At 34.5% G+C, this 14,152-nt stretch overlaps 1 protein-coding gene across 3 annotated transcripts in view; it reads right to left on the bottom strand.

The window, feature by feature from the left end:
• Positions 1-1,552: 1,552 nt before the first annotated feature.
• STYX (serine/threonine/tyrosine interacting protein) overlaps positions 1,553-14,152 on the bottom strand; it is a 38,164-nt gene continuing 25,564 nt past the window's right edge. For all 3 annotated transcript variants that reach the window (XM_030319114.1, XM_030319112.1, XM_030319113.1), the window contains 3 exons: positions 13,411-13,483; positions 7,402-7,495; positions 1,553-5,252 (listed from right to left, as the gene is read on the bottom strand). In XM_030319114.1, coding sequence (XP_030174974.1) covers positions 5,179-5,252; positions 7,402-7,495; positions 13,411-13,483 — 241 coding nt within the window. In that variant the 3' untranslated portion in view covers positions 1,553-5,178. The remainder of the gene's footprint in view (positions 5,253-7,401; positions 7,496-13,410; positions 13,484-14,152) is intronic.

The following is a 14,152-nucleotide window of genomic DNA, read 5'->3' as shown; positions in this document are numbered from 1 at the left end:
AAAAAAAAAAAAAAAGAGTTATAAAGAATATAAAAATTGTCATTGATGAAAATGGTGATTTGTATTTAGCTTTATTTTTAAAGTTTTAACCTCAGTGTGCAAGCGGGGATGAGGGGCAGAGGAAGAGAATCTTAAGCAGCCTCCACACTCAGCCAGTGTGGAGCCCTACATGGGGTTCAAACCCATGACCCTGGGATCATGACCTGAGCCAAAAGAGTTAGATGCTCAACTGACTGAGCCACCCAGGCACCCCTGTATTTAGCTTTATTTTAAAAGCTGGTCAATTTGTAGCAATGTGGATGGAACTGGAGAGTGTTATGCTAAGTGAAATAAGTCAGGCAGAGAAAGACAGGTACCATACGTTTTCACTCATATGTGGATCCTGAGAAACTTAACAGACCAGGGGGGATGGGAGGGGGGGAAAAGTTACAGAGAGGGAAGGAGGCAAACCATAAGAGACTCTTAAATACTGAGAACAAACTGAGGTGGGGGGGGGATAGGAAAATGGGTGATGGGCATTGAAGAGGGCACCTGTTGGGATAAGCACTGGGTGTTGTATGGAAACCAATTTGACAATAAGTTATATAAGAAGAAAATAAATAAATAAATAAATAAATAAATAAATAAATAAATAAATAAATAAATAAATAAAAGCTGGCCATTGGGGTGCCTCGGTGGCTCAGTTGGTTAAGCCTATGACTTTGTCTCAGGTCATGATCTCACGGTTCATGGGTTCAAGCCCCAGGTTGGGCTCTGTGCTGATAGCTCAGAGCCTGGAGCCTGCTTCAGATCTGTGTGTGTCTCCCTCTGCCCCTCCCCCGCTTGCACTCGGTCTCTCAAAAATAAAAAAATAAAAATTTTTTTTAAAAGTTAGCCAGAGTATGTTTAAAATTTTCTAACTCATATTGTGAGTAAATCTGAGAAAATTGCATAAAATGTTTCATAATATATAAACTATATATTCACATTTTAAAGCATTATTTGCTTTGAAAAGATAGGGTGAAGTGACAGTTGTGATTTTTATCATGCCTCATATATTTTGTATTTTTATATTTCCTTGACTCTAAGATGCACATTTTTTATGCTAACATTTTGGAAATCAGGATGCGTTTTCTGATCAATGGCTTGCCACAGTTTATTCAACAATATTTTGCCTTTTAGTGGTATCTAAAAGAACAGTGTAGTGATAGCATCTTAGATTTGATGAAGAGTAAGTAGTATGTAGGCTGATGGGGAATATGGTACTGTGAACACAAGTAGTGTTGTTTTTAACAGGCTAGAAGCTGCTCTGTGGATGATTTATACTCTTTCCTTCAGACATGAATTTACTTCCAACTCCAAGTTTGTTCAACTAATACTTAAGAAATATTCTTGAGCTAAAATTCAGGCCTTGCCTAGATTTGTGTGTGTGTGACCATACAATGTTTTTGGAAGATACTCTTAAATGTTTAACATCCAATGTTTGTTCATCCTTATTAATCTGAGGTAGTAAAAGCAGGTTACTTTTACCTAGAAGACAACAATCTAAAGAAGTTCTGAGGCATAAGCAGTATAAATGAACGTTTCAATCTTTTTGAGGTATAATGGCACAACAGTTTTAATACAACCACCAATCTTCACAAAATAATTTTAATACTTTGTGCCTGGGCTAGCAGCATCTTGCACTGTGACATTCCTATACATACATAAGCATTTTATCCAAGTACAAATGTTAAAAGCAGAGTAACTTAAGCAATTCCCTATACAAAGGTAAATAGACACTGTAGGTTATTTTTCTTCTTGAATCATTTTTGCTGCATAGTAAATTGCAATTACATGTCAGTATAATGTTACTGATCTATAGAATACACTTTGAACTGTGAGGTATGGCAACTCCCTATGAGAGAGCTAACATGTAAACCTGAATATTTTGATTTTTTTTTTTTTTTAGCTGCCATGGATGGGTAAGACAAAAAAATCCAGCATTCAAAGATCCTAGAAACTTATCTTTCTAAAAATAAAATAAAATCTTTTAGTAATCTTAGTTATTTCCTATCATTTCCATATTGGAGCATGTTTGGATGGACAAAGAAAGTAAATACTGAAGTGAAGCTAAGTTTGTTATGGAATTATGGATTAAACCAGTTATAAAAAAAAAAAAAATCCGCCAGGTAACTGCTCATTTACTTTACATCAAGTTGAGATCCTGATATGTGTGTGTGTGTGTGTGTGTGTGTGTATATATATATGCATCCCAACTTTATAATTCAAGATTGCAGTTAAATACTTCTAATTCACTTGAATTACCATGGTAATTAGACAATTAGAAACCTTGTATTTTCTTAAAAAGGACATGCTTAACATTTTCTGACATTACTTCTAAACTCATATGAAGCACAAAATCCCCCTCCCCCCAAAACAAATATTCTGCTGTAAAAGTTAAGTGGTTGAGAGTTGGTATCAGAAGCCAGAAGCTATCATGGTTTAACATTTCCACCATAGAGTAGATACAAATAAAGGTAACTGCTCTTTAAACACATAATAGATAAGAAATTAACATGAACTAATTAAAATTAGAAGGTAAGAATACTGCCATTCCAGTTTGAATATTTTCAATACTTGTTTCATACTTTTAACGTGGACAGTAAAGCAGTTTTCCTGCAATTTCAGTTTAAATCCTTGCCCAGATAACATATTTAATGTCTAAAATTAGGTGCTACATCACTCATACATTATTCAAATAGTCTAGAAAAAAAGTCATGATTGGTTAAATGTATTATAGGTAACTCACAAAACATCTGTAGAAATAAAAGAATTAACAGAAATGGAACCAAACAGAAGAAAGACTAGAAGAGCTACCAGAACTAGTTGAATTTAGGTAAAACAAACTTGGGGTGTTCTTACATGAAAGAAAAATAAACTTCATGTTTTGTCCCCATTAGTACTGTACTCAAGAAGATGATAGTCCCTTTTCCTAGTGTTCAAGAGACAGTCTTTTAATATACAGTGCTGGGCAGGCACTTCAGTGACAACATAAAAATTACAGTGGTTAGAAAAAGTGGAAAATTACCAGCTTTAAATTAATAAATGACCAAATCTGTATTTTTGGCCAGACTAGAGAGGATACGTGTATTTAAGAAACTAATTTCAAAAATCTTAACTCCCTCATTTTAAAACCTAAATGTAGTATTACGAAGATTCTTTTAAGCAGAGTTTCTGCTGAATGAAGAAGCATCACAGATTATTAGGTTGCAAGAGAGGTTTTTGCTGACCTATATAGTGATCTATATACAGGAAAGCTGTGTTATCTGGCATTTTGCCAAGTGGAATTTCTGAACACAATGCAAATCTTGACTCTACTGGACTACCACACCATGACCTAATCACACAACAGAATACAAGACCACAGTGGGATTAATCATAGGCTCTTCTCAGGGTGGTAAAATAGGGGAAGAGAAAGGAATCAGAAGAATACCACCTCGGTCAATAGGAATTAACTCTTAGTTAATAAAACAATTTTAATTCATTTCCACTCTCCTGCTATGCTGGATAAAAAAAAGCTTTTTTACTGTATTATATTACATTGTAGGGAGGAAAGCAAAACAAGTAACTTGGTGTAATGGGTTACCTTGCATAGTACCTGATGGTACCAAGGGAATGTATGGAAATCATTCCCATCAGTAAAGCACCTCAAGAGAGGACTGAAAAATGAGATATAAAGGAGTTTTGTTTGTGCTACCCTAAATCAACTATAAAAAGTTAAAAACACTCCTCTCCTCCCTCATGGCGTACTTAAAATAGCAAAAATGTTTTTCTTAGAACAATCTTTATATGTATAAATAAAAATATGGAGAATTAAGGATCCATAAAGTGACTTTGTTAATGCAAATTATGGGGGAAATTTGGATTAACTCAATGTAAAGAATTAAAACACTAATTTTAAATACAATGAGGTTTCCCACAAACCACTTTCCCCAATAAATGCATCTTCAAGAAAAGCTGCTATCTGAGCCAGAACAACCTCACAGACTCATTAAGACAACATAAAATGAAGGAGTAAATATTTCACATTAATAACTTACTGAGGTTTCTTTAAGCCGCAGACTCTGTTTTAACTAATTTGTGGTTAAAAAGAAAAAGAAATTACAAAAGAACGTTAAAAACTTTTCACCGTTATACATACTAATTTAGAGGTCGTGAAGATTTATTTTTTTATTTTTAATTTTTTAATAATGCAAGGCACTTTTCTCTTTTGGGCTTCATTTAGAAAAAAAATAGTGCTACATTGGTTATTCTATTTCGAACTATTTTGGACAGAGAAAAAATGGGGTAGGCAACTCTAAAAAGAACAAACACAACATTTGGCTGTTAAGGAAAAAAGGAAAGTCACTCAAAAGTCTAAAACTCCTTGTTTTTTAGCATCTGGTATCACAAAGCAAAACATCTTCCTCTGTTCATTATACTTTTTTTCTTTAGAATAAACAAATTACGAAGATAATAGGAATAGAAGCAATACTTGGATCATGTTAAAGTAAGAAGAGTTGGCTAATGTCATGATTCAAAGATTATTAATAAGGGATAAAGAAGTTTAAAAAAATAAAAGGGTAATGAAGCTACTGAATTATACTAAAACAGGTATGTGGCAGATTTCTGCATTTGCTAATGTTTCCATAAGAGGTTCCATCATAAAAGTGAACTGTAAAATTATTTTTAAAATGTAATATATAGAACACAAAATGAATTTTTAGCAAACTTTAGGAAATTCTCGTTATAAATTACCCAGATTTTATAAACAAATCCCCCCTAACTTGCATTTTGTTTAAAGTAATAACTTTATATCATACAAATAAATTTCAAGTATGAAAAGTGCATTATTGCAATAATACCTCTTTGCAAGTCCAAAATTCTTGGTTTATAATAAAACTGTAAAGTGTAAAAAAAAAAAAAAAAAAAAAAAAAAAGAAAGAAAGGAAAAAGAAAAGAAAAAAGGAGTAAAACCATCAGTGCCATCTATTGCAGAAGTCCAACATCTTCTTAAAATGTTGCTCAACAAGTTGCAGAGAAACACGTCTGGAAGCAACATATAATTGAAAAAAAAAAAAAAACTACTTGTATTTTTACCATTTTACATTATTATTGTCTCTAGTATTTTCTCCTTCCCAAATAGAAATTCACATCCTCTGTAATCTTGCTCTCGAGTCAGCCATTTTGTGCAGTTGCCACTTGCATGTTTCCAAAATCATCTTCTTCTTCATGTGTTCTCTTCAAACTGCCTAAAAATTATTGCATGAATATAACATATAATGGGAACTTAAATAAGTCCAATTGCTACAATGTTAGGTCCAGTAAAAATTTCATTTTCATAAATGTAGGGATATTCACTAGAATTCCATAACTGAATTTTTAGTGAATGTTAGTAAATTCTTCTGTTACCCAAACAATTTTATATCTTCATGACAGGATATATTTCCCCTCTTGAGAATTAACTATGTCTTAGATATTACAAATAACAATCATTAATACTTATTTATTTACTTACTTATTTTGGGGGGGGTGGCGGACAGAAGATCCGCACTGAGAGCAGAGAGCCCGATGTGGGGCTCGAACTCACAATCTCTTGTGTGAGATCATGACCTGAGTGGAAGGCAAAAGCTTAACCGACCGAGGCACCTAGGTGCCCCACAATCATTAATTTTTAAAATATCTTGAAAACAGAATTTTTAAAGAGATAATGGTACCTAAATGTTTGGTTGCCAAGTTTGTTTTTTAGGCACCATAAACCTGTGACTTCGAACATAAAATTTAAGAGATTAATTTTGTATTTTTGCAATCTTATTTTTGAGATATGATTATCTTTTTGCTTTCATAAACACTGCTGAAAATATTTTTCCAGTGAAGCTGTGGTTTGATTACCAAGAAGTCTAAAACTAAGAGAAAGGATGGGATGTCACAGAGCAGATTTTATTTTACCTACTCTTTACATCAAAGTCTGCTAGTACAGAAATTTTCCACATAGAATCAAAGTTCCCCCTATATGGCCAATAGTTATAGTCAAGAAATTTGAGTCTCCATGGAGGAAAACTTAGGGGAACAATTAAAATGGTAAAGGGTCTACTGTGTTATCTGCCTAACAATGGCACAAGCTTAAAGTTATGCCCAAAAGGTTGGGCTAAATCATGGTAATAATGTTGTATCAGAGGTTGGATTCTAACATGAAACTAATGTCTCACTATAAGATCAATAAAATAATGATAGAATATCAAGGCAATGGGATAAAGAAAATATGCTAGCCATAAAGCTAAATACAGCTGGTCTAGCTGAGTTTCAGATGAAGTGCTGAACTTGGATCTAAAAGAGGTAAGAAACATCAACAACTAATGCAAGCAGAAAGTGAGGAGATACAAATAAAGCTCTAGAGTATAGGAATTCCAAATAACTAGGGATTGGAAGAAGATTAAGTTAATCATCCTTTCTCTTGAGTAACGTGTGAATTAAGTTTTTAAGGGTAGAGAGACAATGTGATGCACTCTAGGTGGAGAAAAGAAGACACAAATGAAACCATGAGTTCAGTTTTCTGGAATGCATATATAAAGAGGAACTCTGAGAGACACCAAGATCAGAAGTGCCTTTACTTACTATGACACTCTATGTTTTCTTCGGTAGGAATAAAACCAATGAAGGCTTTTGTACAGGAAAAATACATTAGAACTATCTTTTATGAACTATCTTCTATGAAAATAAATCTGGCAAGAATGTACAGAATAAACCAAGTTAGAGTTTGGATAGGAGGCCAATATGAATCTGAAATAGACTGAGATTGAGTAAAAAGGAAAGGATACAAACAAGGGTAACAAAGGTCTTGGAGAAGAAAGATAAAGTTAAAAGATTTTGACAGCACGCTTGGATCATTAACTTTGAAAATAATGGAGAGAATACTCTGAAAAAGGGAAGAAAGGGAGAAGGGACTGAAATATTGATGACAAGAGAAAAACTGGGGTGGCTCACATTAGTCATCCTATTTAACTTGAAACATGCTTTCACTTATTTAACCATCTTTTATTTTTAGTAAGATCATGGAGTGTACTTAAAGCCCCTTCTCCAGATCCCTCTTATTTTAATCTTCGCAGCAGGTACACCACTTAAAGACTTAAACTAAAACAAAGCAGAAATGTGATCTTCTAACTAGCCTATTCTATTAACCAAGTACAGTGGTGTTTACACAGTAGAAGCTCAATATAATACACATGTATTCAGTATAAAATTAAAATTTACAATTATCTTGTTTTAATTCAATAGTCTACCCCAAGTTTTCTAAACAATTTAAATTGTTCAGTATAACCAATAAAGAGCAAAAGATGCTTTCTACCTTTCATACCATCATCTCTCTCCCCAACCTTCTCCAAAATGAAAAAACATCCTTACCTGTGGGTCCAGAATGAACGGATAATGACCTTTCTATCTGGAGTGGTGACATCATCTGTATGGTTAATTTTGCTAGGTAGATGGCTTCATATTCCTAAAAAAGATTTAATTAACTTGAATATACATTTAAATTCTTGGGTACCCAAAACAGTGGTTACCATGTTCATTACTGGTATTCTTATTGATACTGAAAAATCTGGTGCCATAATTGTTGTAAGAGAAATACAGGTTTAAAATTCTGACCTCATAATTTTGCATTTACTGATGAAACTATAAATCAAGTCAAGCTAATTGCTTGCACTAGGGCATCATACGTTGAACTGCTGGTGTATGTTCTCTGCCACTGGGGCATTAGCTATATGATGTCTGACTTCCTCTGTTAAAACACAAGCCTTTGCGGTGTTAATTACATGATGTCTAAGCTCCTCTGTTAAAACACACACACACACACACACACACACACACACACACACACACCCCACAAACCCAAACAAGCAATCTCATAAAATGACTAAGAATAAAATGAAATAAAGTTCAATAAAGATAAAATGTTTTTGTAGAATATTTTATTATTTTTTTAATGTAACTTATTACTCCTTTCTCCCCATTTCACCTTAATACTGTATTTTGGAGAAGTTATTTGTTTAATACTTATTTTTGAGAGAGTGTGTGCACATGCAGGAGGGGAAGAGGCAGAGAGAGAGAGAGAGGCAGAGGATCCCAAGTAGGCTCCACACTGATAGCAGAGAGCCCAACATGGGCTCTAACTCATGAACTGCGAGATTATGATGACTTCAGCTGAAGTCAGATGCTCAACTGACTTAGTCACCCAGGCACCCCTTTAAAAATGAGACTAATATAAGGCATTTAATGGATTCAAATATGTATTTGATTTTCTGATCCCTTAAAATGAATAGTCCTCTACCTCCAAACATGGAAGAATAAAGGCATTTCTATCCCTCTCCTCTGATAATAGAGAACACCTCATTTGATGAAACTAGGAAACAACCATAACCGTAAATATGAGAAGAATGAAAACTAAAGAAATAATTACCAAACAGGTCAGAATAGTGGTTACCTTTATAAAAGGAGAAAGAGTGTCTGTGATTGGGAAGGGGCATCACAGGGCTTTTGAGATCCTAGCATAGGTTCAGTTTCTTGACCTAATGGTGGTTACATGAATGTGTATTTACATTTTATGCATTTTCTATATGTGTATTATATTCCACAGTAAATTAAAAAAAAAAAAAAAAATGGAACCAGACAAGCTAGAACACAAGATGCCTGACTGCAAAAAATCAGGCAGAATGGGTACACTTCAGAGTTCTCCAAAGAAATATGGTGTGCCTAAGATAAAACTAATAAGCCTTTAAATAGTATGCTGATCAGGAAATGTGAGTGGGCTGTGGGATGAGGTAGGGCATATCAGGGAAAATGTGAATGCCCACACATGATATTTTTGCAAGAAACAGGCTATATGATAGTAAGGTGAAGTATGAAGCCAATATCTGATCTTAGTTAAAAATAAAACCTTAACCAGTAATTCTCCAAGTCTGGCTATACCTAAAGATCACCGGAGAGGCTTCAAATACATATATAGGGGCATCTGGGTGCCTCAGTTGGGTAAGCATTCAACTTCAGCTCAGGTCATTATCTCAGGATTCATGAGTTCAAGTCCCGCATCAGGCTCTGTGTTGACACCTCGGAGCCAGGAGCCTGTTTCAGATTCAGTGTCTCCTTCTCTCTCTGCTCCTCCCCTGCTTGTGCTCTGTCTCTCTGTCTGTCTCTCTCTCAAAAATAAAAAAAAAACTTAAATATTAAGTCTCACCCCCAGTGATTCTCACTTAATTGGTTTAGCTTAGCTTCCTCTGGGTGATTCTAACATGCATGAGGTGTTCATCAATCTAAATGAGAAAAACCTGTGACATGGGGTGGGGGGGCTCTGCTTCCTACTCCATTGAGTAGTCATACCACCAGAGAAAAATGTTGGTAAGAAAGTCTTCTAAGACAACTGGGAAAATTTAAGCTGTCTTTCCCAACCACTACCCAGGTTCCTCTCCCACAACTTCACTGTTGGGCAAATAGCTGATCTAAGAAGAATACTTCTAATTCAAAGATGACCTATAATCAAAAAGGAACCATTGTAGGTTTTTTAACATAAAGATGTCACAAGGGGAAAAAAAGCAACATTATAAACCAAAAGTCATATGAAGAACACAGCATGAAAATCACTCCATGGGGGCACCTAGGTGGCTCAATCAGTTAAGTGTCTGGCTTTGGCTCAGGTCATGATCTCACTGTTTGTGGGCTTGAGTCCCATGTCGGGCTCTGTGCTGACAGCTCAGGGCCTGGAGATGGCTTCAGATTCTGTGTCTTCCTCTCTCTCTGCCCCTTCCCCACTCACACTCTGTCTCTCTCAAAAATAAATAAAACATTAAAAAAAAAAACAAAACGAAAATCACTCCATGAAGCAAATGAACATGGTTAATTCTCCATGAACTCAATGAGAATATGACATTTCTGAAATGAATACAAAGAAGAGATAAAAGGACTCAAGGAAGAAATGTAGTAATGAAAGAGATGACATATCAACTCTCAAGGTCAATGGGTTAATAATAAATATAATAAACTCAACAAAGAGAATAGACCATACTATCCATTTCTGGCATAATATCAATTTCCTCTGTTCTCCTGGAATTGCCCAGACAGCAAATATGCTAGACTTTAGAAAACAAACAAAATCCCCCCTAATAACCCTAATTTCCCCTCCAGCTGTCATTTCTGTTTTCCCCTTCAAAGCATAATTCCTGCAATTATCTATTCTTGCTGTTCACATTCCTCTCTTCCCATTTTTCCCTGAATGCTGAGCAATTAGGCTTATCCTTTGACTTCTGTTTGTCAAGGACACCAATAACCTCATGTTCCTAACCTAATGTTAATTCTCAGCCCTTATCTTATTTGACCTATTATCAGCCTTTGTAGGATCATTCCCTACTTCTTCACTTTCTTCACTTGACTTCTCAAACAAGCCACCCTGATTTTTTTCCTATCCCATTGGCCATTCTTTTCGATCTTTTCTGCTAATTCCTCATCTCCCCACCCTCTACATGTTGGAGTGCATCAGGGTTGTTTTGGAACTTCTTCTCTATCTACATTCCCGTAGTGATCTCACCCAGTCTCAGGGCTTTCATTGGCACCTATATAATACTAATTAGATATATGGTTCTTTCCCCTGAAGTCTGGACTTTGATGTGTATAACTGCCTACCACCTAACAGCCCTCTCAACCTTAATGTAACCAAAACCGAACTTGATTTTATTCCCCTTAAATCTTCTCATGCAGTTTCTTTCATATCTTCCATAAAGGCTTAGATTCATCTTAATCTTCTCTCTTCACATCCAATCCATCAGCAAATCCTGTCAGCTATACTGTCAAATCCACAATGTGATCTCTTCTCACCTCTTCCCTTGCTACCACTTTTGTCCAAACTAATATTTCTTTTGAATGTAGGGATTTAGGAGGTAAGGGCAGAAGCAAGTATTCCTAATACCCATTAGAATGCTATTGCAATAATGCAGTCAAAGGAAAATTAAGGGAACAAGCCATGCAGATGTTTGGGGGAAAGCTTTCTAGGTGGGGGGAATAAGGGCAAGTGCCTTGAGATGAGAACATGCATAGTATTTTCAAGGAATTGTGAGAAGGTCAATGTGACTGGAACATACATAGTAAGCAAATGAGATAGTAGGAGATGAGAACTGAAAGGTAAAGGACTGCAAGTGTAAGGCTATAAAAGTCATTGTAAATAAGGCCTGTGGCTTTTAAGTGGAGGGATAACCTGTAATAAGATTCTGGCTATTCTGCTGAGTAAACTGTGTTGAATATAGGATACTGTAAATTTCATAAGAAATACATATATTCTACAAAAAGAAAGATTAAAAAAAAATTTTTTTAAATGTTTATTTTTGAGAGACAGATACTGAGTGGGAGCAGAGGAGGAGCAGAGAGAGAGGGAAACACAGAATCCAAAGCAGGCTCCAGGCTCGAAGCTGTCAGCACAGAGGCCGATGCAGGGCTCAAACTCACAAACAGCGAGATCATGACATGAGCTGAAGTCGGATGCTTAACCGACTGAACCACCCAGGTGCCCCCAAAAAGAAAACTTTGAAACACTAGAGGACATAAAAATTGATTTGAATAAATGGAATATATTCTTAGAGACAAAGACTAAAAATGTAAGGTATCAATTCTTTCTGAACTGTAAACATAGTTATAAAATAAAAAATATAGAGCTCTTTTCAGTAAAGTTCACACACACAATGTTAAAACCTTGCCAGGAAAATTCTAGAAAGAACATTAATGAGGGAATCTTGAGCTATACCATAACTGACTTATATAATATCATAGTATTTAAAATTGTTTGATACAATTGCAGCAGTAAGCAGAGCAATGGAATAGAACACAAAGTCCAGAAATAGGCCCAAATATAGATAAGAGTTCAGTATATAATAAAAATAGCATTTCAACTCAGTTGGCTAAAAATAGGTTCCTTAATGTATAAAGAGCTCTTATAAACCAATGAGAAAAATATCAATAATCTGATAGAAAGATGGGCAAACCACTGGAGTTGCCACTTTTACCACCATGATGACAATGATCAGAAAAATCTGATAAAATACTTTTGGCTATTGGTACTGAATGTGATATTGGGAAAAAGGTACTTCTAGTTTCCTGGTGGCTTACATTATTTAAGCCTTTTAAAAGACTATGTGATAACATCAAATTTCAAATGCCTCTGACCCAACAATTCCTCTCTCTATATATGTATATATCTTACAGGCATATTCACACATGTAAACAAAGATGTACCTACCAGGATACTTTTCCCAATATTGTTCATAATCATGAAAGACTAGAAACAATCTAAAGGTTTATGTATAAGGAATTAATAATATAAAGTTATGATGCATATATACATATATGTATATATACATATAAAAATGCTGGTACAGTTGTATATATATTGTTGAATTTTAACCATAAGTATATATAATACCATAAGTATATATAAGTATATATTACTTTTTTAAATAAAAACATCAATTTAAAAAGACAACGTTTTTACACAACAGGGTTAAAAGGCAAAGAAACTTATTTACTCCTGCATAACTGGATGGAATGAGTAAGAAGACATCCTTTAATCCATAATTTTCCTTTTTGGAAAAAATTAAATAAACTAGTTTAATCAGATACCTCATAGGTTTATCTTACTGTCTTTTTAGTTCATCTTCTAGGCACCAACAAAATTTGAAACATGGAAAAAATAAGGCCTATAAAATAGAAAATAAAATATAAAAGCTTCTATACATAGTATACTTAGAATCAAAACTCTTGTCTCTGTGTACAATCAAAATAGAGGGAAAAAAATGAAATTTCTAACAATTATTTTATCTTACATTTAACAATGTGCCTTTAACCCTTTTTTCACAGTAATAGCAGCTTTTAAGAAAATACTTTTGAGTGGCGCCTGGGTGGCTCAGTTGGTTAAGCATCCGACTTTGGCTCAGGTCATGGTCTCATGGTTTGTGAGTTTGAGCCCAGTATTGGGCTCTGCACTGACACTGTGGACTCTGCTTGGGATTTTCTCTTTCCCTCGCTCTCTCTTAAAATAAATGAATTAAAAAAAAAAAAAAAAGAAAAGAAAAAGAAAAAACTTTTAACTGGAAATGTAAACTTGAATAAAAAATCAAATTAGGGGGTGCCTGGTTGGGTCAGTTAGAGGAGCATGCAACTCTTGATCTCGGGGTCCTGAATTCAAGCCCCATGTTAGGTGTGGAGATTATATTTAAAATAAATTTAAAAAGTTAAAAAATAATAATAAAATTAAATAAATAATTAGATTATGGCAATTTTTAGGTATTTAAAGTAAATTCTACATTTAATCTACATGGACGTAAGAAAATGAATTATCCTATTTTCTGATACCTTAAAGAGGAAGAAGAGAAAAGTTACCTGAAGTTGATGGACAAATCCAGCATTAGGATTAATACAAAATCTTCTTTCTTGAACATAAGCAAATGCATCTCTGAAAACAAAAAAAGAAAACTAAGGTGATGTTATTATTTCATGAATAATCTCACTTTTTTCATAATTTACCTAAAATAAGAACTTATCCCAAAACTTTACCTAAAATAGGAAATCATATACAGCTTTTACTACAGAGAGGTGGAGATGTAGAGGAAAAATCGACAGCATGGTCAGATGAAATATCACAATCCCGCTTATTTACCAGCTTGTGTTCTAAGGGAAGCTGCTCAACTTTCTAAACTTTATTTTTCTCATCTGTAAATTAGGGATTATAATAATTCCTATCTTGATAGGCTACTGTGAAGATGGAAGATATAAGTGTAAAGCACCCTTGTAGAGCATCTATCACACAGTACATGCTCAAAATATTACCATTGTTTAAACAAGGAGAACTATATCTACTCCCTTGTGTTGTTGTAAGGCTTAAATGAGATAAAAGAGCCTAGAATAGTACCTGCCACAGACCCAATGTATGGAAGCTATTTTCACCATTATTATTATTACTGACAAGACACCAAATAATAAAGAAAATATATAAAACATAACGTCTAGCCAGCATTTATCTTTTTCAATTAAATAAATGAAGGATTTGTATTCAAATAATATTAAGAATTGACACTTTAGAGAGACAGAGTGAGAGTGTGAGAGCAGGTGGGGGGAGAGGCAG

The sequence above is a fragment of the Lynx canadensis genome, chromosome B3 (assembly GCF_007474595.2).
Source record: "Lynx canadensis isolate LIC74 chromosome B3, mLynCan4.pri.v2, whole genome shotgun sequence".
NCBI lineage: Eukaryota > Metazoa > Chordata > Mammalia > Carnivora > Felidae > Lynx > Lynx canadensis.
Note: the sequence above shows the minus strand (reverse complement) of the source record. Positions and strands in the feature narration are given on the sequence as shown.